The 23,672-nt window shown below is 41.7% G+C and overlaps 1 protein-coding gene across 8 annotated transcripts in view; it reads right to left on the bottom strand.

Moving 5' to 3' along the window:
• Positions 1 to 23,672, bottom strand: part of NTM (neurotrimin) — a 417,718-nt gene that overhangs the window by 116,187 nt on the left and 277,859 nt on the right. For all 8 annotated transcript variants that reach the window (XR_002482569.1, XR_002482568.1, XM_021717830.1 and 5 more), the window contains one exon: positions 5,115 to 5,240. Coding sequence is in view for 6 of the 8 variants with exons in the window: in XM_021717830.1 (XP_021573505.1) it covers positions 5,115 to 5,240 (126 nt within the window). In the remaining 2 variants the exon portion in view is untranslated. The remainder of the gene's footprint in view (positions 1 to 5,114; positions 5,241 to 23,672) is intronic.

Below are 23,672 nucleotides of genomic sequence, written 5' to 3'. Positions count from 1 at the left end.
CTGATTTCTTTTATTTTTATTTTGCTAACCCATGAGGAGTATCAAATTTCCACATACAATTGAACTACCCCTTTCCTGTGATATTCAAAGTTGCTTTAGGAAGCCATGGTTGGGAGGCATCAGGGCTTTGGGCACAGGAGTGTTGGGAAGAGTAGGCATCAAAGAGATCTGATGCTCCCCAGAAGGGCCAGATGAAGAGCATGCCAGAGCAACACACACACCTGGAGAGCAAGGTTGCCATAACGGTAGGGGGGAGCTCACAGAAGACCCACTGTTGAAGTCACTTGTAAGCCTTCTCTACTCTTATAAAAGAGAACTCGAAAAGGAGTCTCTCCTTCAAGGAGAAGTCAAGCCCTGCCACAAGAGACTCCTCTGGGGACTTCAGGAAAGGCTTGAAATACTGAAGACCAGGGAAAATGTCCCAGAGATTGCCAGCAGAGAGTTTCAGCAGAAAACACACCAGGTCTCCATTGCCAGCATCAAAGTGGAGGACAATCCCTCAGGGATCAGGATAAAGTCTTTGAATGGAGAGAACAGGCATGCCTCACTGGGGCATTGGCAAATACCAGTGCTTGTTCACTGAATCAAGTATTACTTCATCCTTTCTAGGTGCTAGCACTGTGCTAGAGGGAGAAGAATCAAAGAGAAATGAGACAAGCCCTGATCTCAAAGAACTACTGGGGCAGGGACATTGCAAATAAATCAGAAATCAGGATATCTTTGTGAAGAGCCCACAGGGCCTTAATTCCTCTCCCAATAACTTGATAGGAAGTGTTCTTTAGGTGGCCAAATGAGGGTTCTGTCATCAATGTTTTGTCTGCTGAGAGACAGTTGGAGGCAACAGCATCCAAGAAGGGAGCCCCACCGGGCGGTACTTTGCAAACCCTGATCTCAAACATACAGCACAACACACAGGTTTGTGACTTGGATCCTTCCTTCGTGGGAGTTTCATTCTGGGCTCCCAAGAATGTGGTGATATAGGAATCCCAGCCTTTTCTCTAACACTCACAATTTAACAGGAACTAGTGACATAAAAATTGGGCTTTGAAGATGCTTTTATATGACGAGTGAGGTCCTACATAGCATCTTTTACAATGCATTGAAAGAGATCTTGTTTCTGTTTACTAGGGAGGACTCAGAGAAACAAGAGAGAGAATTAAAGGTATTCTGTTGGAGATAGAAAGCCAAGAGTTTAAAGGGCTGTTCTAAAACATATTCTTGCATGCCTACATGTGGACAGAAGACCAGGCATGGAGTCATGAATGGGAAATATGTGTACAGGAGACTGTGGCTCTACTGACTGCACTTTACAGAGACTCTGGCTGGTGATGAATAAACCTTCATGCAGAACAAGACTGCTCTTCCTTGTGACAGCAGTGAGATGGGGCCTCTTCCTCCTGAAAAGACCAAGGCCTATGTGGGTGCAAACAATATCTGCCTACCTCAAAACAGGTGTGCAGAGTCAGGACAGCTATCTTTAAATAGCGAGTGTACTTTCTCCTTGAATTCTGGGAGTGATAAGTTCCTGATGGGAAAGAAAAAGACATAACCCTAATAATAATATACAAAAAATGGTTTCATATAAGCAGTGGCAGTGCCAAGAGGTAGCTTGGGAGGCTGTACCTGCTCTCTGTCTCAAATATGGACAACTAACATTTTTTCCATCTGACATAAAGTGCTACCCAAGAGGCCTCAACCTCTATTCCTACCTGACAGTCACCACTCAGCTTCCCTATATCAAAATGCGTGAGCCACTACTAAAACAGTTAACATTTCTCTACTCCTTGACCATACAAAATGTGGTCAAGACTAGAAATACACATTCAAAAGAGGCTTATAGAAGTTTACTGCAAGCAGCACCCTATGAGTAATGATGGAGGAAACGAGGATTTTTCAGAAATATACAGAGCACACAGATCAGCCTGGAGAAAGAAAATGCAATAAAGTCATCAGGGTTGCCAAAAGAGCTCAGCCCCAATCAGCTGTTCATCCAGGGATTTAATGGGCATGTGTACAAGAATGGTCTTGATGGAAACATGATCTACCCTCACAGAGTGTAACAACAGATGACAACTGTTCTCTGCCTTTGGAGCCTCAGCTAAGGTGCACATCTTTTTCTCCAAGGAGCCCCATGCCTGTCCTGGCTTATTTAAAATGAGCACCCTTTTGGTAATATTTAGTGGGGAAAGATGAAGGCCTGACTGCTAAGGGTCTCCAGCTTCAGTTCAGATGTGGCAGCTGCCCAGTGACATCTCTGATCTCCAAATAATCAGTCACAAGGCAAACAGTGCCCTGGTGAGTTCCGAGGTGATTAGTTATTGCTTGGCATGTCTCATCAGTTTGAATCTCGGGTAGCTAATCTGGACCCGAGAACTGGAAAACTCTGTTCATCTAAATTACTCTAATCTGCAGGTAGAGTCTGATTATCCTGCTCCTCTTTCCTTGATCCATCTTCTGTTTCCATAGCAGCTAAAACCTAAGTAAAATGGGACATCTGGCCCAGGCTCAGGTAAAAGTCCCCTGGGGAAATGAATCTGCTCGATGGCCACAAAAGGGAAACAAAGGACTCTAACACACAGCAGTGTGAATGTCAGCAAGATGAATGGAAGAAGCTCAAACCTCAGAGGGGAGACAACAAGTAATTACAAGGAAAGGAGAGAAAGAATGTAGAAAAGGATGAAATTAAAGCAGAAACATATGGGAGGCTGTGAGAGAAAGGAAAAGCACAGAACAAAAGAAAAGCACAGGGAAAGTATAGGAATGAAAGGGAAGGACAAAAGAGATGAGTGGAGGAGAAGCGGGGAGAGAATCGCCCAGAAAAGGACAAAGAGCTGACTGGCCAGAGGAGGGAATGAGAAAAGACATCAAACAGGAGACAGAGTCTCTTGACACAAGGCAAAGGAAGTCTACCCTGATGATAAATGTTCTGCAGATTCTAAAGGCACAGACTGACCTGGCATCCAATAGCACTGGGGACTCAGCATTAAGCTACGATGAATGGCATGTGCCACACACTTGGAAAGTCTGTCCATTGTATGGTTCCTCCTTCAGAAGTGCCCTAGGCCATTCTCCATTACTAATGATCTCATGCACAGCTGAAGCCTCCTCCCTGATTTTGGACCAGTTCACGCATAAGGTCATTTTAAATGAAGATAAGGAGGCATGCCAGTGCTCTTGTTGATCCTTCTGTTTACAGTGATAGTGTTGAGAATAATGGCCTAGAATAGCTCTCAGGAAGTCAGGCCAAACACAACGGAAAATTTCATGCCTTTTCTGAGCACACCTATCAAGGTCAGCTGTCACTGTCTGATAAAGAAAATTCAGTATTTGGGGCCCATTCATAGCCGTCCCCTGATTTTTTTAAATGTCAAAGTGTAGTGAACACGGAGGAACTGCTGCCTTAGGGAATGGAGCACATATGACCCAGTGGATGAACGTGCTGCTGGTGGACAGCCCTCCGCTGTCAGTCCCTTGTGAAGACTATCTCATGTGAAGAAAGACGACTGGCCCAAGATCACACCTCTTCTGGGGGCAGCCTAAATTCAGACTGCTGTGCTGATATAGAGGGCCAGCCTCATCACCTCAATAGAGGACATTCCTGAAGGGCCATCTTAGCTTCAGAAATCTCCAGAGGGTAAGCTGACTTTACAGAGGGTAAACTGATATTACAGTCAACTTCTCCCTCCACCCAACCCTTCTTCCTTCTCTTTCCATCCACAGGAGTTTGTCCCAAGAGCACCCCCTAATAAGCTTCTTTCGTGCCAATCACATACCTTAATTCATCCATGCATGCATACCCACGTATGCATACACCATTACATATATGCCTTTCACATTAACCAGCAATAAGCAGCAGAATTAAGGATCTCTCTTCATGTCTCTACTCAAAGAGCCCCTTTCAGAGCCTTCTCTGATCAAAGCCCTTGTCATTCTGTCATTCCTTATATCCTATTCTATTTTCTTACTCTTTTTTTTTTTTTGAGTTGGAGTCTCACTCTGTCGCCCAGACTGGAGTGCAGTGGCCGCTCCTGGCCACTGCAGCCTCGACCTGCTGGGCTCCGGCGATCCTTCCGCCTCAGCCTTCCAAGTAGCCGGAATTACAGGCATGCGCTACCACGCCCGGCTGATTTTTTGATTTATTGTAGAGATGAGGTCTCGCTGCCCAGGCAGGTCTCGAACCCGCGGGCTCAGGCAATCCACTCACCTCAGCCTTCCAAAGGCGCGGGATTACAGGCTGAGCCACCAAGCCCAGCTATTTTCTTACTCTTTATTTTTTTTAATTTTATTTTTTGTCATCTGTCTCATGAGAATGTCAACTCATGAGAGCAAAAACTTGTCTGTTTTTGTTTATTGCTATATCCCCCAGTGCCTAGAAGAGAGCCTGGACGACTGCGAACACTCAATAAATATTTAAGAAAGAATGAAATAATTTTATTTCTCTTATTCCCAAATAAAAACTACCTTAATAATACATGCCGTCTTGTCTTAAATTCTAAAGGTTTTAATGTTCCATCCATGAAAGCACAAAATAACACTTAGTCTGGTCTACATAACATCTGAACATTCAGATAAAGTAAATTTTGCAATTTAGTCACACATTATGTTATATTTGTTCTCCAGGATCAATCGGAGTAAAACAACAACAAAACCACAAAAACAGCTAATGACCAGATTTTTGGCAATACTGAAGAGGCACAGACTTGGAGATTTTCCTTTTAGGAACACGGCCACTTATAACTCTAACCTATTATTATGTGTTTGTATTTTTCTCTCTCTTAAAATAACCAGTGAACAATTGCCACCAAGGCAGATCCTTCTATCATCAAGTGACATGTTAAGCTCACCTGGAACATCGTACACCATTTCATGCAGAGACAACCGGGATTAATAGCCAAAGGATTGAGGAGATACTCGGGTATGAATTCTGAAATCTTAAGAATGTGACTGTCTTGTGTAGAACACAAAAATTATCTGCAGAGCCATAGGCATTTTATTATCAGGCTACCGAAATGAAGAACTCCTTGGACTAGGTACCAGCACCATAACCTCCTACCAATGGCCAACAATTGTCCCATTACCTCTCATGAAACGATGCACCAAAATGCTTCTCTTACCTTTGGGGGAGATGTGTCTCCAGGTAACCGTAGGCTCTGGTCTACCCGTTGCTATGCAGGTGAGACTGATATTGTTCCCTTCATTAATGGAGATATCTGAAGAAATCTCTACAATTTTGGGAGATACTGTGGAGACAAAACAGATGAAAAGGAAATAAAAATTCTGCTGAAATATTTCTTTGTTGTCTTAAAATGGTGGTTGGCAGAATAGCCCAGACACAGAAATACACACACTATAGTAGGTTAATGATGATAAATTAGAGGAATTACCTTAAACATGAAAAATATTTTACCTTGAATTTAGCTTCCATTTCCTCCTGTTTAAACACAAAGTCAGGGAGCCCGAATGGGAATAAATTCCACTGCAACACTGTGATAACTATTCTCTAGCCTCCACCTCTTCCATCTCTACTCTTACCCCCACCCACCTCCGACACATATCCACGAGTCATCCTCCACACTGCATTCAGAGATGTCTTACAAAGAATGCAATTCTGATCATATCACATCTCTGTCTAAACAACCTGATTGCTCCCTATTCCACACTGATCAATCCAGGCTCCTTCTCCTATGTACAAAGTCACTCAGAATCAAGCATAAACCTATGTTTCTGGCTGGGCCCAGTGACTCACGCCTATAATGCCAGCACTTTGGGAGGCCGAGGTAAGAGGAATGCCTGAGCCCACAGGTTTGAGAGCAGCCTGGGTAACTTGGCAAGACCTCATCTCTACAATAAATGAAAAAATTAGCTGGGCATGGTGGCATGTGCCTGTAGTTCCAGTTACTTGGAAGGCTAAAGCAGAAGGATCCCCTGAGCCCAGCAAGTTGAGGCTGTGGTGGCTGTGAGCATGCCACTGCACTCTAGCCTAGGCAACAGAGTGAGATTCCAACTCAAAAACAAACAAACAAACCTATGTTTCCATGGCCATCCCCAATGATCCCACCTCTTCTGACCCTCTTGTTATCCTCAGAACATCATGCTTTGTCTAACCAACATGAATTTGGTTCTATATTGTTCCTTATATCCTTCCTGGACAACTCTCAGTCATCCCTAAGGCCCAAATCAAATGCTACTTTCTTTGTTGCAACCTTCCCTAACCCTACACTTCTCTATTCTCCATGATAACTCACATTTACTGCCACTTTATCCATGTGCCCAGACAACTCTATACACACTTGATGAGGAAATCAAAAACATCAGTTAGTTCATTCTCTCTCTCTCTCTTTCTTCTTTCTCTCTTTCTCCTTCCTAAATTACTCCTTATAAGGAGGACAGCATTCATTCTAATGGCTAAAGTTGGGGGCAGGACCTCCACTTCCTCCAGCCTTTAGTTCTGAAATTAGGCTTCCCTTTGGAAGCTGACATTCTGCTGTGCTTCTCCTAGTGCTTGCTTTACAGGAGCAGCATCCCACAGGGATACGACAAGCCCTGCAGTCCAGTCAGCCACCTCATGTGTACACCTGTCTCATTCTGGGGTCCAGCTGGAGACCCTCATTGGTGCTGCATATCTGAGCCTAATTCTCCAGTCTCTGCTTTACCACTAATAAATGTGATATCTGGCTATACATGTGGCTACTCATTTGTCTTATCTGTCAAATGGTTTATAACTCAAGTGGATAGAGTAAGGGTGTCATTTATACTAAGACCCCAAACTCTTGTTCTAGACACTTATCCCACTATGTTCTGGTTATTTGCTTAGCATCACTCACCTACTAGACCATGAGTTTTCTGATAGCCTGAACCATGGCTTATTCATATTTGTATTCATACTAAGAGCTCAACAAATGTTTAGAGGACTGAATTATAATGGTTATTCAAGGAAATCTCCTTCCCAGTCTGCATGTGTCAAGTTCCTGACAACCACAGAGTTGTATCATGAGCACATATTATTTCAGTCCTACTGATACTAGTTTTGACTTATTAGTTCTTGGCAAAAGTAGCCCCTCCATCCATCACTCTTTTTGTTTCTTCATATTACATTCTTTTCTTGATTCCTCAGATCCACCAAGCTGTGCAATTCTAGGGCACAACATCCAACCGGCATACAATGTGATCTGGCCAGTTGGAGAGCTCAGGAAAGAACCACAGCACAACTTATTCCTTGTGCCAAGGCCAGAGTGGGGCACCTACCCTAAAATCAGATGCGTTTGCATATTTCAATGCCGGTCTTTTCTCTTCTTGAACCATTACTCATTCCTAGATGTGTTTAATCTTTCCCTCTATGAAAGGAAGATGCTCTAAAGATATCTTAGCTTTCCTTGCTTTCCCCTCTTCTCCAAGAGTATCTTCCATGCATGTCCTGAACCTGCTCCACTGAACACTCGTTATTCATGGCGTGGACTGCACCTTTCTCCTTGTCATCAGGTCCTCACTGCTGACTTTTTCTCTGACAATATGTACCTATTACAAGTGTTCAAGACCTGGGTGAATTATCACTCCTTCCCAAAGGCCTTCCAGGTGACCTCCAAAAGGATGTGACTACTTCCTGGGGACCCCACAGCATTGTAGCACCTCTTGGGCAGCATTCAAGGTCAACTCTCTACATGAACTCCACCTTGCCTTCTATGCTATAAGTTACCTGAATATAAGATCGTAAATAAGAACCCTATTCATCTTTTGATTTTTTTATTTGTTTGCTCTCCTAAATAGGGTATCTTACATAAAGTAAGCACCAAATTATAATTCTTAGATTTCAATCCACATTGAACTTTATATAGAAAGACAGCGTGTACGTGTGTATATATGCACACATGCACATGCCTGTGGACCCCCCCCACACACACACACTTGCCTGCTCTCTAACAGTATTTGGTAGAACAGAAATAATGAAGAGTGGATGTGGTGAGAGTGTAAGAGAGAACACTGGCTGTACAATCTGAGACTTTTAAGACATAATATTGCAATTTATGGCTGTATCATTTTAAAAGCTAGATGGAGCCTTCCAGGACAGAAAGGTAACTGATGAGTTAATGACTGAGCGTTTGATTTTCTGACTGCCTAAAGGGTACAAACTTCTAAATTTTCTGAGTTCTAGAATCATTTAAACTGATCATTGCAAAAATAAACACTTTGATGTGTTTTATTCACAGAGTTTCAACTGGAGCATTCCCTTCTCAGGCACTACTCCCCAATCCATCCATCTGCCTGCTCCCTTCTCCTGCCCATTCTTGGCACCTACACAGCCTTGCTTGCTTCCTGGAGGACAGGCTGCCTGCAGAATGTCTGTGCTGGCCTTGCAGACAATTCTTCCACTATGCAGGTAGGTAATTTATTGATCTGTAAAGCACTCCAAGATGCTCTGCAAGGGATTATGTCACGCCAACGCCATGCAATAAAATAAAAAATGATGGACTTTGTGAACACAGGGTGATTTAGGGTTTGTAGTTGGAAGTGTGCTTAAAGTACATTTTAAGTGGAAATCAGGCTGGGTAATGAATTACTCTTGCTTTGGAAGGGCTTACTGTGAGTTCATTTTCCTGGCTTCCTACATGATAGCTAATCTGCTAATCATACACTAGAGAACAATGGACAGTCCCCAAGTAGGATAGAAGGTGGTTTGGGCCAGAGCTGTCAGCACAGTAAGTATATTAATGACACCATTGCACCTCATACTTGGAAGAATCATCTAGAATTGTCTCCCCCCACTAGCAACTGGAACGTATCCAACTCATAAAGTAGAAGTTGGAGAAATGCTGGCTGTCTTTCAGTCCTTCCTAAGAGTACAGCTTGAAGGAGGCAAGCTGCCTATGAATGAATGTGAAAGGAAGACCATTCATAGCATAGAGAGGAGGGAGTTTGACCAGAAGAGCAGTCTCAATTATCAGAACCAAGTTGGTATAGTACCTGAGATGCTGAGGGACTAAAAGCATTATTTTCTAGGTGGCAACTTCTAGCACATTGTCAGTATTCAATATTAAATTGACAGAATAAGGATGCACTGTGGTTTTAGCTAATCCATGATCATAAGGAAGCTTTTGGCCAAGTGTAAGATAGGGCTGCTTATATTTTTATAGTTTCCATGGATACCTTCTTGTATCCTACTTCTTCTCATCATTCAGGCTATTAGAAACATACTAGGATTGCTTTGCCTGTTTTCATTTATTCACTCATTCATTCACTCCTTCATCACTATCCATTGATCACTTTCCATATGCCAAAATTGTGCTAAGCACTAGAATGTAAATTAAATAAGATGCCATCCTTGTCCTCAAGGAGTTCACAGTCTAGAAATGTAAAAACAGATACAGAAGCCAAACCCTTTAATGTATGTGGCATAGAAAGGTGAAACAGGTAAAATGGGAACAGAGGGTAGACACAAACCCAAGCCAGTCTGGACCATGGTTGTCATAGAAGGCTTGGATATGTGACATCTAGGTAATAGGTGTAAGTACAAGTTAATCAGATCTAGGGAGTAGAGGGGAATGGTATTCTAGGTAAAGAAGAGAGCATAAGGAAAGCATTATTAGTAAGACATCTTGTGGCCAGGCATAATTTTTAATGGAAGAAGCCACTTTCAGAGGCTGGATCAAAAGTCATTCAACAAACATTCTGGGCACATCTACTATATACAATGATGTGCTAGGTATATGAATGACATGCAGAAATAAACCAATTTGCTTGGCCCTTCCTGAACTTGCAATCTGTTTGAGAAAATAGTGCATATATACGTGCCAGAGAGTTGAATAATAAAGCAAAATATGCGAGGAACTTGTAGGTGATTGAATGTGAAATGAATGGTACAAACATTAAGCACTCCAAGTAGTAAGAGGGAAGCTCACAGTGAGTATGAGTGTCAGAGATGACTTAACCTCAGATTAGCATCTATTTTTTTAGATCAACAGATGAGAAACAGGCATCTAGGCAGAAAAAGTGAGGCTGTCTCAAATGGCCTGGAGTTACATGAGCACAGATGGAAAGGCAAAATCTACTAATTGTGTGTAGATATGAAGTCTACTTACTACAAGAGGCAAGGCAGAGCAGAAGTTGAGATCTCGGTTCTACTATGTTCTAACTGGGCAACCTTGAGTAAGTTACTTCATCTCTCTGTGCCTTGCTTTCCTCATCTATGAAATGGAGCTAATATTTGAGCCTCATAAGGATCTTTTGAGAATTGAAGGGGTATATTTATGAAATGCACTGAGGGCAGTTCCTGGCAATGTGAAGTGCCCAATAAATGACTTTTAATATTATATGTACTTGGCCAACACACATATGCAATGTCAACACAGAATGGACAGTCAATGCATCTTAACAGAATCAATGAAAAATGGGATACAAGATTGATGTGGTAAGCTAGAGTCAGATTATGGAATAGCTTTAATGCCTGGATTTTAAACCTACCCTATTGGTAATGGTAAGTATTTGAATTTTTTAAAAGGGAATGTCATAATTTTTTAAAATTTATTTTAAGAAAAAAGAATCTGTTAATGTGTCACATGGAGTGGAATAAAGAGAAAATGGACTTAGAGAAATCAATTGATAAGCACAGTGCTCAAAGCCCAGACCAATCTATTGGCTCTGCAAAGGTGGAAAGAAAGGGATGAGAGAGTTATGTCTAGGAAAATTGCACAGGTACTTAGCACCTGCCTAGAAGAGGGGGGCTAGCAATACTGAGTTAAGTAGGAATGCCAGTTTGTTTAACAGCAGCTGGCTAGCTACACTGGCAGGCCCCTGGCTGTTATATGGGGAACTACTTTTGGAGAGTACATTAGTTTGATGAATTCTGTTTTAGACTTGCTGATGGTGGGGGTATGGAGGCAGAAATATCATGTTAGCAGTTGGAGCTGCGTGATCAAAGGTCTGGGCAGGACCTCAGTCTGGGGATCCAATCAAAAGGTAAACAGTAGAGGGGAGAGAACTGGAGCCTCAAGAGTAAATGAGATCTGCTAAAAGTTGATGCTCCTATAAAAAAAGGTCATTGGCTTTTTCCCATGTACATGTGTATGTGGTATCTGCTGGCTTTGGAGATCTGAATCTAGAAAACATACCAATTATAGAAACCAAAAAACCAAGAAGTGGTTAGGCTATGTTTAGGAAGAAAGACAGAAGCCAACTGAGCCATACTCTTTGGATGTAGTTCCATATTTAATACATTAAGTTTTAATCTGGCTCATATTGAATTTTAATTTAAATGTGTAAATAATTAAATAAGAAAATTATTAAAACAGTATTCTGAAGAACTTCCCTGCTCTTGGTTTAGCTTCCACTGCCCAGGTGTTGAGTTTTAATAATTATGTCATTAATAAACAGCAATTTGCTGTTTTTAGCACACAGTAGATATCCTATTAAATCCAAATTAAGATGCTTTATTAAGCACTGCATGGTCCTGTGGGGCTGCGAATGCCTATAAGCTGCTTGGACCAGGTTACTCTGCACAGTATGTGCAGATCTATGTATCCCAGATGGCTTCTGCTGCTGCCAGTGGCACTTGCCTCCGTCTCCACTCTGTCGTGAAGATTGGAGATGCCTACACCTACTCAGGGCAGCTTTCACAGCAAAGACCACTTTGCTGCTTAGGCCTTGGGATCTTTATATTTACAGAATTAAAGGGACAAATAGAGAGTGCTCTTGATCTTTCTGGTTTGCAGACAACACAGAGAAACTCAACAGTCTGGTGCACTGAATGTTCAGCCTAGATCAGAAAGCTCTGAAAGATACAACGTAGCAGATGCTGGTTTTCAAAGACTAATCCTTCTAATCCCAAGGGCCACTGGGTACCCAGGCAAAGTCTAGTGAAAGTTGTGTTGTTCAGGGATGGCTTAAGGCTGTGGCAATTGTGCTTGATTAGGGCTTTTCTTCTCTCATCCAGACTGAGTGGAGGTGAGTCCATTGCAGCGCATGAGGACAACCTTCTTCCGTGACTTCTAAGGCCCTTCAGATACTGGATCCTGCCTCTGTCTACACCCTTTCCTCGCCATTCTCTTTCTTACTCTGCCGGTCACCTTTTCTATTGAAATGCCTTAAGCCCTTCCTCAACTCCGTCCCTCCTACTTTTCTTTCTCCCTGCTCCTCACATGCTGGTTCTGTTTTACTCTTTCAACTTTAGCTTCTGACAGCAGCCTTCCCTGATCACTCTTTGCAATAAAGAGTCCCTTAGACCCGACTGTTTGGTGAATAATTGTCTGCCTCTCCTAAATGAAATGAAAGTTTCCCTGGTTGTCCTGTTCATTGTAATGTTCTTCACATATCATAATGTCTGGCATAGTTTGTGGTCAACAATTTTTTGAGTGAAAGTATTGCTGTGTTTTTACAAGGCTATATGCAACTGAAAATAAATTGAAATGACTGAATTTCCTTAAGATCTTTAAATAACCCCCAAGGACTCTACGTGTACACAATAATGGTGATAATTACCATTTATTAAATACCTATTGTATAACAGGTGCTTTACATGTAAATTATCTCTATTTATTTTTCTCCAAGAGTAGATATTATTTTTAAGGTGACCAACTGGTCAGATTTACCTGGAATTGAGGGGTTTCCTGAGACAAAAGACTTTCAGTGCTGAAACCAAAAAAGTTCCAGGCAACTGGGGATGCGTCAGTTGCCCTTATTATTTCCCATATTTTGTAGATGAGGAAATTGACACTCAAAGGGCTCAAGGAACTTGTTCAAGCACATACAGATGAAAATTTCAGTGTTTTTTTAAACAGCAGTAATACAGGTTAGAAAAATAACACATATACCCAGGATCATGAGAGCATACATAAAAAAATAAACGAAAACACCAACGTCCATATATCTGGCGATATCTACACATTGTGAAATTACTGTCCCTTAGACAGTTTGCAGAAATCTGGAATTCAATGCTGGATAATCTTATCCTGTATAAGAATCCTATGAGGCAGTGCCACTATTATTCCTATTGCCAGTTGAAGAAACTAAAGACTAGTGAGATTTTAGTATTGGCTCAAGGTCACCCAGATAATAAGGGACAAAGGCGGGATCTGAATGCAGGTTATATAGGATCCCAGCTATGATTTCTTCACGCAGAGTATAGTCCAGTAAAATGCAGCTCCCAACCCAGTGTCCCTTGGGTCATGCTGAATACATCTACTCACGCAAGAGAGGTACTGATCCTTTCACATCTCCATGGGGCGCCTGTGTGCCCAGAGTATATTTAGCAAAGGGGGCCTCCCCATTGCTATATATAGGATATTATTCTCTGCCACAAGAGTGGATGAGAAGATGCAGTAGTATATTTTTGGGAGCTTCTTACATTTGCATAAATGTTTCATCTTACTCCTCCCTCCTTCTTCTCTCTCTCCCTCCCTCTCTCCCTCTTCCTTCCTTCTTTTCCCCTTATCTTGCTAAAAAATATTTGTATGGTAGAATGCACATTCCAATATTGTGAGATTTGTAAGGTCTCTATAAATAAAAGGAACCCTAAGCTTCTCACCAGAAGATCAGCTTTAAAGCCCAGACCCAACAATTACTAGTTACATAAACTCATGTGAATCATTCAACTCTCTGATTATATTAATCATATTAATACTTATTGTGCCTCCTCAAAAAGATGTTCTGTGGATCAAATAAAAATGTGAAAAACCACATTTTAAACATAAAGTATTATTCAAACGTGATTACTTAGTGTTACTAAAAATGTCTACCTCTAGGGACCAATATGAAGAGAAAAACAGACCTTGGGTACATTGAGGGCTGCTTTGGTTTAGAGGTTGAAATGGACACCACCTCCACTGCTGCTGGCCTCTACTTGTCATGTGGTCAAGAAACAGCATCTTCAAGTGAGGACTTAGGATCTATCCTGAGATGTGCAACAGACCCCCACTCTTCTGCCAGCAATGTGCTTGCTTATGTCGTGTTCAAGAAGGGGAAGCTCAGAATCCAAATAAGAGTGAAAATGCCGAAAGCTCCTTAATGACATAACCTCAGGCGGATTATTAGTTCTTTCACCAGAACTCTTTTGTCATTTGTTACATCTCATTCTTTCTCTCTCTCTTTCTCTCTCTCCATATTAAAACCACTCATATTTGCTGGAAAATCCTGAAGCCCTAGGAAAAAAGCTAGTGATTTATTCGGGATTAGTCATAAACCACTGGTTCTGAAATTTAGAATTTGTTCCTTTCAGGATCAGTTGAAATGTGGAAGGAAGTTTTTATGAGCTCTGTAGCCTGACCCAGTTTAGTCATCCCTGATGGAGACATAGAAGAGTAAAGTAAACACCATTCATTCATCACTCCATGCCTCTCTGCTTCTGGGCATATTAGTGTAAATTGAATTTCACAGCAACCTACCTGTAACCATCAGTGCCCCATTATATTGAGCAACAGCCAAGAAATTACTAAGAAGTGTCTCTTCATCAACTGTGTAACATGGGAACATTAGAGAAGTATTACTAATCATGATACAGAGCTGTCATCCAGACAGGACTGCCTGTCCTCCAGTTTCTAGCACCATGGTGCAGGTTTTGGATCCAGTGTATGTGACTGGCTTTATTGCCCTCTACCACTAAGTCACAAATGGGATCCACTCTTTAGGGACCAGTTCATGGAGAGAGGAGAGATGGAGTGGGACAGGAGGGAACACTGAACACCATCTATGCCGAGCACTTTGCCAGGTATTTCCTGTTTGCCATTCCCTTGTAAATCCTCATGGTTACTCCCAAGGTGTGATCCCATTGTGTAATCAAGAAACCAAAGCAGAGGAGGTTAAATAACTAATCCAAGACCATTATGCAGAAAGTCACGCACAGTGCAGACTCTCTAACAGGGTGATCCTGAAAACTAATAGGTAAAATCTGCACAAACGAGAGATCTTCGAAAATTAAACTGATGCCACACTGAAAAGGGAAGCAATTAACCTAATTCATTACATGATTTTATGAGAAAAAGACAGGGAAATATTACCTTTTCATTATTATTCCTAATGGAGAAAAACTAATATTTGTTGAACACCTAATAAGGACAAAATACTTCCCATGTATTTTCCTATCTAATCCAGGAAACTGAGGCTTTACACAGCTAATGATGTACTTAAAGTCACTGAGCTAAAAAGTGGCAGTTCTCAGACCCAAGCTCTTCCTACAGGGATTTTGGGATCAAAAGAAATATATAGGCATAATTGAAAGCACTTAGTAAGTTACTAATCACTGCAAATGAATGCTACTATGATTGAGATAATGCAGTTCAATCAATTAGTGGTAAACGGCATGATTGTTTGCTGTAGAAACCAACCTTGACTTGCTGACCAGGATTTCTTTATAGCACCTAGAAACTTCTATTGATGTGCATGGTTTCTTCACATTCATCTTAGAGATAGGGTCCAGTAAGACCTTTCTGATACCCCTCTTTCCTAATTTCTCACCAGGTATTGTCTATTCTGATAGTTCCAATTGCAAGGCTTCTTTAAGCTGTTTCTTTTACTCTCTTGGCATCTGGTATCTTACCTTGGCTGTCTATTCCCAAAGCAAGAATGCAGCTGATGTTCATGACCCAGGTGACCAGTTAAGATAAGCCATGCAATGGTGGCTATCACTTCTATCATATTCCAAACCCCATCATTTGCTCTTCTCTTCTAAAGGGACTTTTTGCACAAGCACCAAAAGATCTTCACAGGAATGAGACAAGACCCCACCAGGTTTAGAGAAGTCTTTGAGGTCAGCTCCAACTTTAGCCAGACCCTTAGATACATTTCAGTTCTAGGGATTGCAATGCCTGTGGTGTCACTTCATTTTTAATAGGGGTCATTTTCCTCCAAATTCAGGAAGATGTTAGCTAACTCTGCCTCTTGGATGATCATGCTTCCTTCCAGAAACCCACTTCATTGAGGAAAAAAACAGTCTTTCTATAATAGTCTATGTCATCAGTCTACCCAGTGTAGTTTATATTTCTCTATCATGATATAATACAAGTAAATAAATGTATAAGTGTGCATGTTTAGTTCATCATAACCTTTTGGAATCTGGACCATGGTTCTCTCTGTTCATAATTCTCCTCTTTCCCTTAATGGATGCAGGTAACAATCACTCCTCTCTCCCAGGCTCCCATTAGGTCAGTTAGAGGTCGACCAGGTGGAGATTAGGTCCCTGTGCCCAGGTGGTCCCCGCTCTCAACTCTGAAGAAGCCTGCATCTCTAAGCTGCCAATCTGCTGGCTGCAGCACCAAGTTCACTTACATTCTCCGCTGCCTTGATGGCGTCATTGGCACTTTAATTCCTAATTGCCTAAAAGCACTGGTAGTTATGCACTCGAGCACAAGCTATAAAACAGTATGCAGTGGGGAATTAATGCTGACTGCAGTAGGAAGGTTGTGGTGGAGTCCTTACCACACCCTACTCCTTGACTGCAGTACGGTGCAAATTATTCCACAGATTTTTCTCTTTTCCCTCAAATAACTGCAAAGTTGAGTTCAGTTAGCCCCTAAGGGAGTTTTTGTCTCTCTCCAGGACTAGAGTACCAATATTGCTTATGCCGGAATGAAACCTGAGTTATACTCTTTGTGACCATCATCTTTGGGAATAACTTAAGCAACTGGAAGGAAAACATATCTCATTATCTGACCTTGGATACTGAAGCCCGGGAGGTGGTCCCACTGCTGTCCAAGGTAACTTGTCAGTTGATTTTAAACTAATTTTTTGTTTCGAAGCCTTATTGCCACTAAATCCCTCACAAAGGTTATGGTCGACAAACAGATCAAGGTGAAGCTTCTTCCCCTTTAGCATGAGGGGCAGAGACACAGGCCTGTCTCTTTTAAACTTCAAGTTCTCAGCGAGAACGGCAGTGCTGTTAATCCCCCTGTGAAATGTCACAGTGCTGGAACGGGTGAGGGAGTGCAGTTGGGGAGAGAGAAAAGTTTCAACATGACTTCTTGTTAATACAAAGCTTGTCAAACACATCACCTAGAAATACCGAATGTCTTTATTAGATTCTTTTATCTCCCCCCGAGATTGGAGGGACGCAACCAGTTGCTTCTCAGTAGAGATGTCATCATCCAGAAACTAATTAAAGGCTACGCAGGAAGCTGGGTCTCTCACACTCCGGAGAACAAAATGCATTAGCAACCGAAGTAAAAAAAAAAAAAAAATTACAAGTGAACTTTATATCGAAAAGGGCAACTTGGGAATTTGACAATAACTTTTCCTTCTCCCTCACAAGCTCACAGCAGGAGAAAGTGGGCCCATCAGAATGTCGATGAATCTTGACATGAGGCCATCTGCTCCCCAGCATCACTCAGAAAGGGATTTGTCCTCTCTCCCTGGACACGGAGGGACAAAGGCCACCTGACCGCTTACCATGGGTTTCATGCCACTTTCTTCCCTCACTATTAAGAGCTGCAAAAGATGTGTGTCACTAAACAGCATTCATTTACCTGTGCAGATCAAAGAGCCTGGCCACTCAGTCCAAAATACGTACAATTACAGAAAACAATATAGAAGTAGATCTTGTGTCTTGAACCTGACAAAAACTCAGAACCTAAGTTATTTGATATTTTTAACCCTGTAGTGAAATTCCTCCATAGGAGTTAGATGAACAACTCCAATTTACTATGTTTTGCAATCACCAAAAATTCCCTATATGTGGTATCACCTCTTTTTTTAGGTTTTTATGTTTTGTAATTCTAGTTGTCCAAAGAATACAATTTACAAACCCTTGCATTGTTGTTCAAGGCTCTCTTCCATTTAGCACTAATTCTGTAGCTACCCTAGATTGTGACTGTGTTGGCACCACATTTGCTGCCACTTTCCTGACTCTGTGCCTTGGTTGATGGTGTTTCTTCTGCCTTATGAGACTCCTGTTTTTCAGCTCTATTTGTCTGAAATGTTGCTCAAGATTTGGTTTTAAACACACCTTGTTCCCCACTGAGCAAAATGACTGATAGTAAATGAGCAAATGAATTCAAAAGCTCACAAATTTGCTATTTTCCTCCACCCAGAGGATAAAGTTTGAAGTCTTTGGTTGAGACATCAGGCTATCCCTCCTTTCCCACTTAGCTTCACTCTTCTAATTTTTCTTCACCAACTATCACACAATTTATGTCTCTGAATGAATTAACACACACTAAAGGCTATCTGCAAATCTCCAGAATATCACAGTAGCCAAGAGCTCAGGCTCTAGAGTCAAGTGGACTCAGACTCGAATCCTGGATCTACTATCTATCTGTTTGTATCTCTGTCTGTCTATCTGTCTGTCTGTCTATCTATCTATCTATCATCTATCTTTTTCTCAATTTTTATTGTGGTAAAATACATATAACATAACATTTATCATCTTAACTATTTTTAAGTGTACAGTGGTATCAAATACATTCACAAAGCCACATGTTTTTAAGACACTTATTCAGCTTCTCAGTATCCTCATCTACAAAATGCAAATAATAATAATAATACCTAGCAAGGTACTTATAAAGAGTGATTTAGGTAATTCATGTAGTACTTAGCACATGTTAAAGAATAAAAAATAGAAACACACACAAAAACATGAACACTCATTACTCCTACTAGAATCCCTTTTCCCAACCCCTGTGTAACCAAATCCAAGGAGCAACATCTTACCAAATCCAATGACCAATTCTCTTGCCTTGTTATTATTTACTATTTCAACAGTATCTGACTCAAATCTACCCTTTCTTCTTTGACTTGGTGCTATCACACTGTCCTTGTTCTCTTTTTACCCTACTGGCCCCTCCTTATCAATATCAAACTTTAAATGTTGGATTGTTCTGTTTCTTGACCATGGACCTACTTCTCTAATTAAAACTCTCTCCCATTCCTGTCCATGGCTGAACTACCAGCAGATGCTCACCGTTTCCAAATTCATGCCTTCAGCCTTGAGCTGTCTTCTGAGCTTCAAGTTTATGTACCAAATAATGGATTCAACACTTTAGCTGTGTGGATACTGTGTGGATATCAGTTTTCCCCCTTTATTAAAAAAAGATGATATAATAATGACCCATCCCATAGGGAATTCATATACATAAAGAGATTAGAACAATACTGGACACATAATGTGTGCTCAATAAAAGGGGAGTGATTTGGCCTATCTATCAACTTTATTTAATTGTTCAATAGGTAAATACACTTATTACATCCCAGAGTTCTGGGTTCTTTCCCTCTTAGTCCAAAACCTTCTCCTCTAGTATATTCCATCCTTGTTAACTACACCAGCACCTTCCTTATTGGTTAAGACAAACAAATAAAGTCAGCCTTAATTTCTCTTTTTCTTGCTTTCCACATCCAGTTATTAAGTTCTGTTGGTGTTATTTAAAAAATGACCCTCATCTGACTAGATATTGTTGTCTTCCTCTTAATATCATTCTCTTCTCTCTTACAACCCAAGACTATTCTGCTGTTATTACTTTTCTGGTCTTTCCTGCTTCTACTGTTTACACAGACATCCCATTCTCTGCATCTCTGCAGTAATTCAAAACAAAACAAACAAAAAAACATAAATCGGATCATATCATTGCTTGCTTAAAAACTTCCAATGGCATCTGACCAAATTGAATGAAATTCAAAGTTTATACCTGTGTTTCTAAGATGTTACAAAGCTGGCCACTGCAGGAAGTTTCTAACTTGACATTGGACTATCTTGCCCAGAATTCATTCTGTTTTCTGACCTGCTTTCTAGTTCTCAAAGACGCCAAGCTGGTTCCTTCCTCAGACCTTTGCAGTTTCCATTTGCTCTCCTGAAGTGCTCTTTCCCATATTTCCATATGTTTAATTGTTTATCATTTGGTTCCCAATTCAAATGTTTCCCCTCTCAGTGCCCTTCCTGGCCATGCTACCTCAAATCATTTTCTGCCCTATCCCATTACCAGCTGTGGTTACGATTATGGTATGCACCACTCTCAGAACTCCTTGTTCATTTGTTTAGTGTCGTCCATTGTTTCCCTCTCCTTACTGGAATGTAACTCCCAGCAGAACTAAACCTTAAATTGTCCCTACTCTGTTTCTGCCACCACCAACAGCAACCAGCACACAGTAGGGATTCAGAACATTTTGTGAAATGCATGAACTCCCCTGAGCCATAATTAATTTATCCTTTCTCTGTCCTCCTATAATTCTTTATTGAAACCACTCAGTTAGAGCATGAGACAGATGCCATATTCTGTCTCAGCAACTATTGATATATGTACCTCTTCCCCTCACTAGAATGTGAGATTCGAGAAGGCAGGACTATAATGCTTTTACCTCTTTTCCAGGCTTTACCTGTGTGCCCTCCAGCATGAAACAGTGTTTCCTGCAAATAGTAGGGGGCCCACAAACAATTGTTCATTTGTATGTGTGAAATGGATCATACACATTATCTTACTTGCAGCTATGTGGTACTAAAAGGCATATGTCTGGCAAAGGTTTCCATGACATAACCACTGACACTGGAGTGATTAAACTGTTGCTGCCACATATGCCCCTAAAGCAGCACAGGTGTTGTGTGTGTGTGTGAGTGTGTACGTGTGTGCACGTGTGCATGTTTGTATCTAGTGTGGCGGCCATATTTCCTATTGCAGAATCTGCTGCTTGCCATGAAGCTAGAGAAAGTGTCAATATGTTTTTGAGAAGTCCAAGTTCAGTTCCTTTTTCGAAGGCACTGGGATATCAAAGAAAACAATGGCCCAAAGGCTGCTCTTCTTTACTGAGAAGGTTATGTTGAGAAGCACAGAAAAGTTAAACAAAAAACCTGTCACTGGGCAATAAATTAAAAATAGGTCTGTGCTACTGAAGATAAATCAGCAACTTTAATACTCCTCCCTGAGCTGGGCATCTTCAAGGAACATAGGACAGGTGTCTCCAAGCTGAAGTATTGGTTAAAAAGCTGTCCTTTAAATTACATTTGGGTTATTTCTTCCTGGCTGGCTGTATTTTTTGTGCTCTATCCAGAGGCTTAAAAAGACACACAGAAAAATAAATCTCAGTTCCATTAAGCACACACCATGGACTTGCATATTTGTTCTTATCTGTGGCCTCTCTTCATTTCTATCATCCCCCTCCTTCCCCTCCCCTTTCCAGCAATATCGAACATCAGCACCAGAAAATGTTGAAGATTACTCCAGACACTGATACTAATCTAATTCCCTGTAATTGCTATTCATCATCATGTAGGCCTCCTTGCCTTCTGATTAAGCTCTGGTGCTCACATCCTACATATCCTAAAAGTCCAGGTATAAACTCATGTGTGCTTATTTCTAGAGTCAAGATAGTTGGCAAAGGAGTCGGTTCCTATCCACACTGCCAATCAGAGAACCAGGGTCAGTAGAGGCAGCCCAGGGGGCCCTGCTATGGGTCTAGATTAGATTAGCACAAGTTAATGCACTTGCCTTATTTTAAATCAGACACAGGGCCCTGCTGAGATAAATCAATATTTAATAATTGTGAGATACAGTTATGTGTATGTGCAGGGGTCTCCACTTTGCCCTCATGGGTAACTGTTTGCAACAACATTGCACATATAGCACATCATAATGCTTGGTGCTGGCTCCTCTGGCAATTCCTATTTTTATCAGCAGTACCATCCGCTTCTAAAATGCATAATAAAGATAATAAGCTAACCCCCAGAAGAGATCTGCCTAGACCAAAGTGGTTAGGGACCTGCATGAGTTCATTAAGGCAGGCAGTGGAATTTTCCTTCCTCGAGATATAAGCTGGGAAGGGTGCTCTGGAGTCTGGAAGGAGAAGAAACCACTTCATTTCTGAAAGTACTTTTCAGTGCAGAATTTGAAAGCAGGTACAGAAGTTCCAAGGCCATGGCCTGGAAGAAGACAAGGCACAGGCCTCTGCCCCCTCAGCTCTTGCATCTCCTACTGTGTAACACCGAGCCACTCATGTCTCCCTGGGCTTCAGTTTTCTCACCCACAAATGGAGGGGTTTCGGCTACTCATGGTTCCTCAACCTTAGTACTACTGATATTTTGGGTTGGGTGGGTCTTTGTTGTATGGGGAGTGGGGGTGCCCTGTGCATTGTAGCATGCTTAGCAGAAATCCCTGGTCTTTATCCACTAGATGACAGTAGCATCTCCACCCAAATCTCCTCCCTGTGACACACACACACATACACACACACAGTTGGGAAAGCCAAGAATGTCTCCGGGCATTGCCAAAAGTCCCTTGGGGGGTAAAATCATATGCTGTGGAACCACTGGGCTAGCTAATCCTTAAAATGTCTTCTAGCTTTCTATGCTGCTACGTCTTATTTTCCCATTTTGAAAATCACTACATAGAGATGTTTCGTCAAAGGTGCAGATGGCAATGTTTGGAAGTTTCTCCTACGTATCACTCTTTTTATAGTTGTCCCTTCTGGGTCACTTTTAAAGAAGAGATATACATTGCTTTGCCCTGAACCTCACTTCTTAGACTTAAAAGGTACAGGGGCACCACATGCCCTGTCACGTACCTCAGCACCCGTCATATGCTTCTCAGTCACAGTTCCAGAGGCTGATGGGGTCTCATAAGCACTTTGTTGGTTTTACAACTGCTCCCCAGCACCCGCAGTCACCCTGAAGCAATTCACTCTTCTTTAGTTCACCTTTGTCCCCTCAGCTCCCTCTCACTACCCCCTTCTGTGGGTCACCAGCAACACAGGGTAGCTAGCCGCTGAATGGCTCATTACCCAGGGCAAATTCGTCAGAGGACTCTCAGCCTGTGCACTGCAATGAATCCTTCAATTGGCTAGGAATGAATGCATTAATCTGGGGCTATTAGAGCCTTTTATCAGTCTGCCTAAAATATACTGCCTTTCCAGAGCACACTGAGCAGGCATTTCACCCTAAAGGGATACGTGGGAGGGGAGCACTATATTGGTGCTAACTAAAACAGAACAGCTAAGAAAAATATGAACAGGGGGAGTGTGGGGAAGCCAGATATGGTGTTGCTGAACATACTTTTAGAGTTTCATCTTATTTTTTTTCAGGGCATTCAAGCCTAAACATACACACACACACACACACACACACACACACACACACACACACACCATCTGAGCAACTTCCTTTCTAGTGAGAATAAAGAAAAGAGATGCAAAATGCAAGACTCTGAAGAGGTCCTCAAAGTAGCATATTTCCCTACAGAATTGCACAGTGAGGTTAGGAAGGCCACAGTCAGTCAGTCTGTCCCCACTTCCCTCATGCTTGCAGTGGAGACTACTCAGCTGAACAAACTTGGATCTAGATATAGACAATGTTCTCCTAGTCACAGTCATTGTGGTCATGTTGCTAGACTAGCTGGCACCACAAAGCTCTCTCTGAAGGTGTAACAAAAGTGCCCTTCCACATGGAGTACTAAAGGCCTCACACTCGTCTGGAGGATCATTGGGATCCCAAACAGGGGCCCCAAAGTAATGGGACAGGCACTCAACCAAGGCGAATCTGCAGGAATACTCACCTCAGTATATGTTTGGGCCACAAGTTTGATGTCTTAGGACTTATTTGCTCTATTTATAAACTGGAAATTATTACAACAGCCTCACCTCATAGCGCCCTTTGAGAACCAAATAAGACAATTTTCATGAAAGTATTTTCATATCAATACAAAAAAGTATATGAGGAATGGCTGCAACTCCATGGCCTGAAAGCCAGGGTGTTCTATTACCTAACAAAAGTAAAACCAGGA

This window comes from Carlito syrichta, unplaced genomic scaffold, assembly GCF_000164805.1.
Source record: "Carlito syrichta isolate Samal-C Ts95f unplaced genomic scaffold, Tarsius_syrichta-2.0.1 Scaffold311212, whole genome shotgun sequence".
Taxonomy (NCBI): domain Eukaryota; kingdom Metazoa; phylum Chordata; class Mammalia; order Primates; family Tarsiidae; genus Carlito; species Carlito syrichta.
The sequence above is the reverse complement of the archived record's forward strand: the minus strand, read 5'-3'. Positions and strand labels throughout refer to the sequence as shown.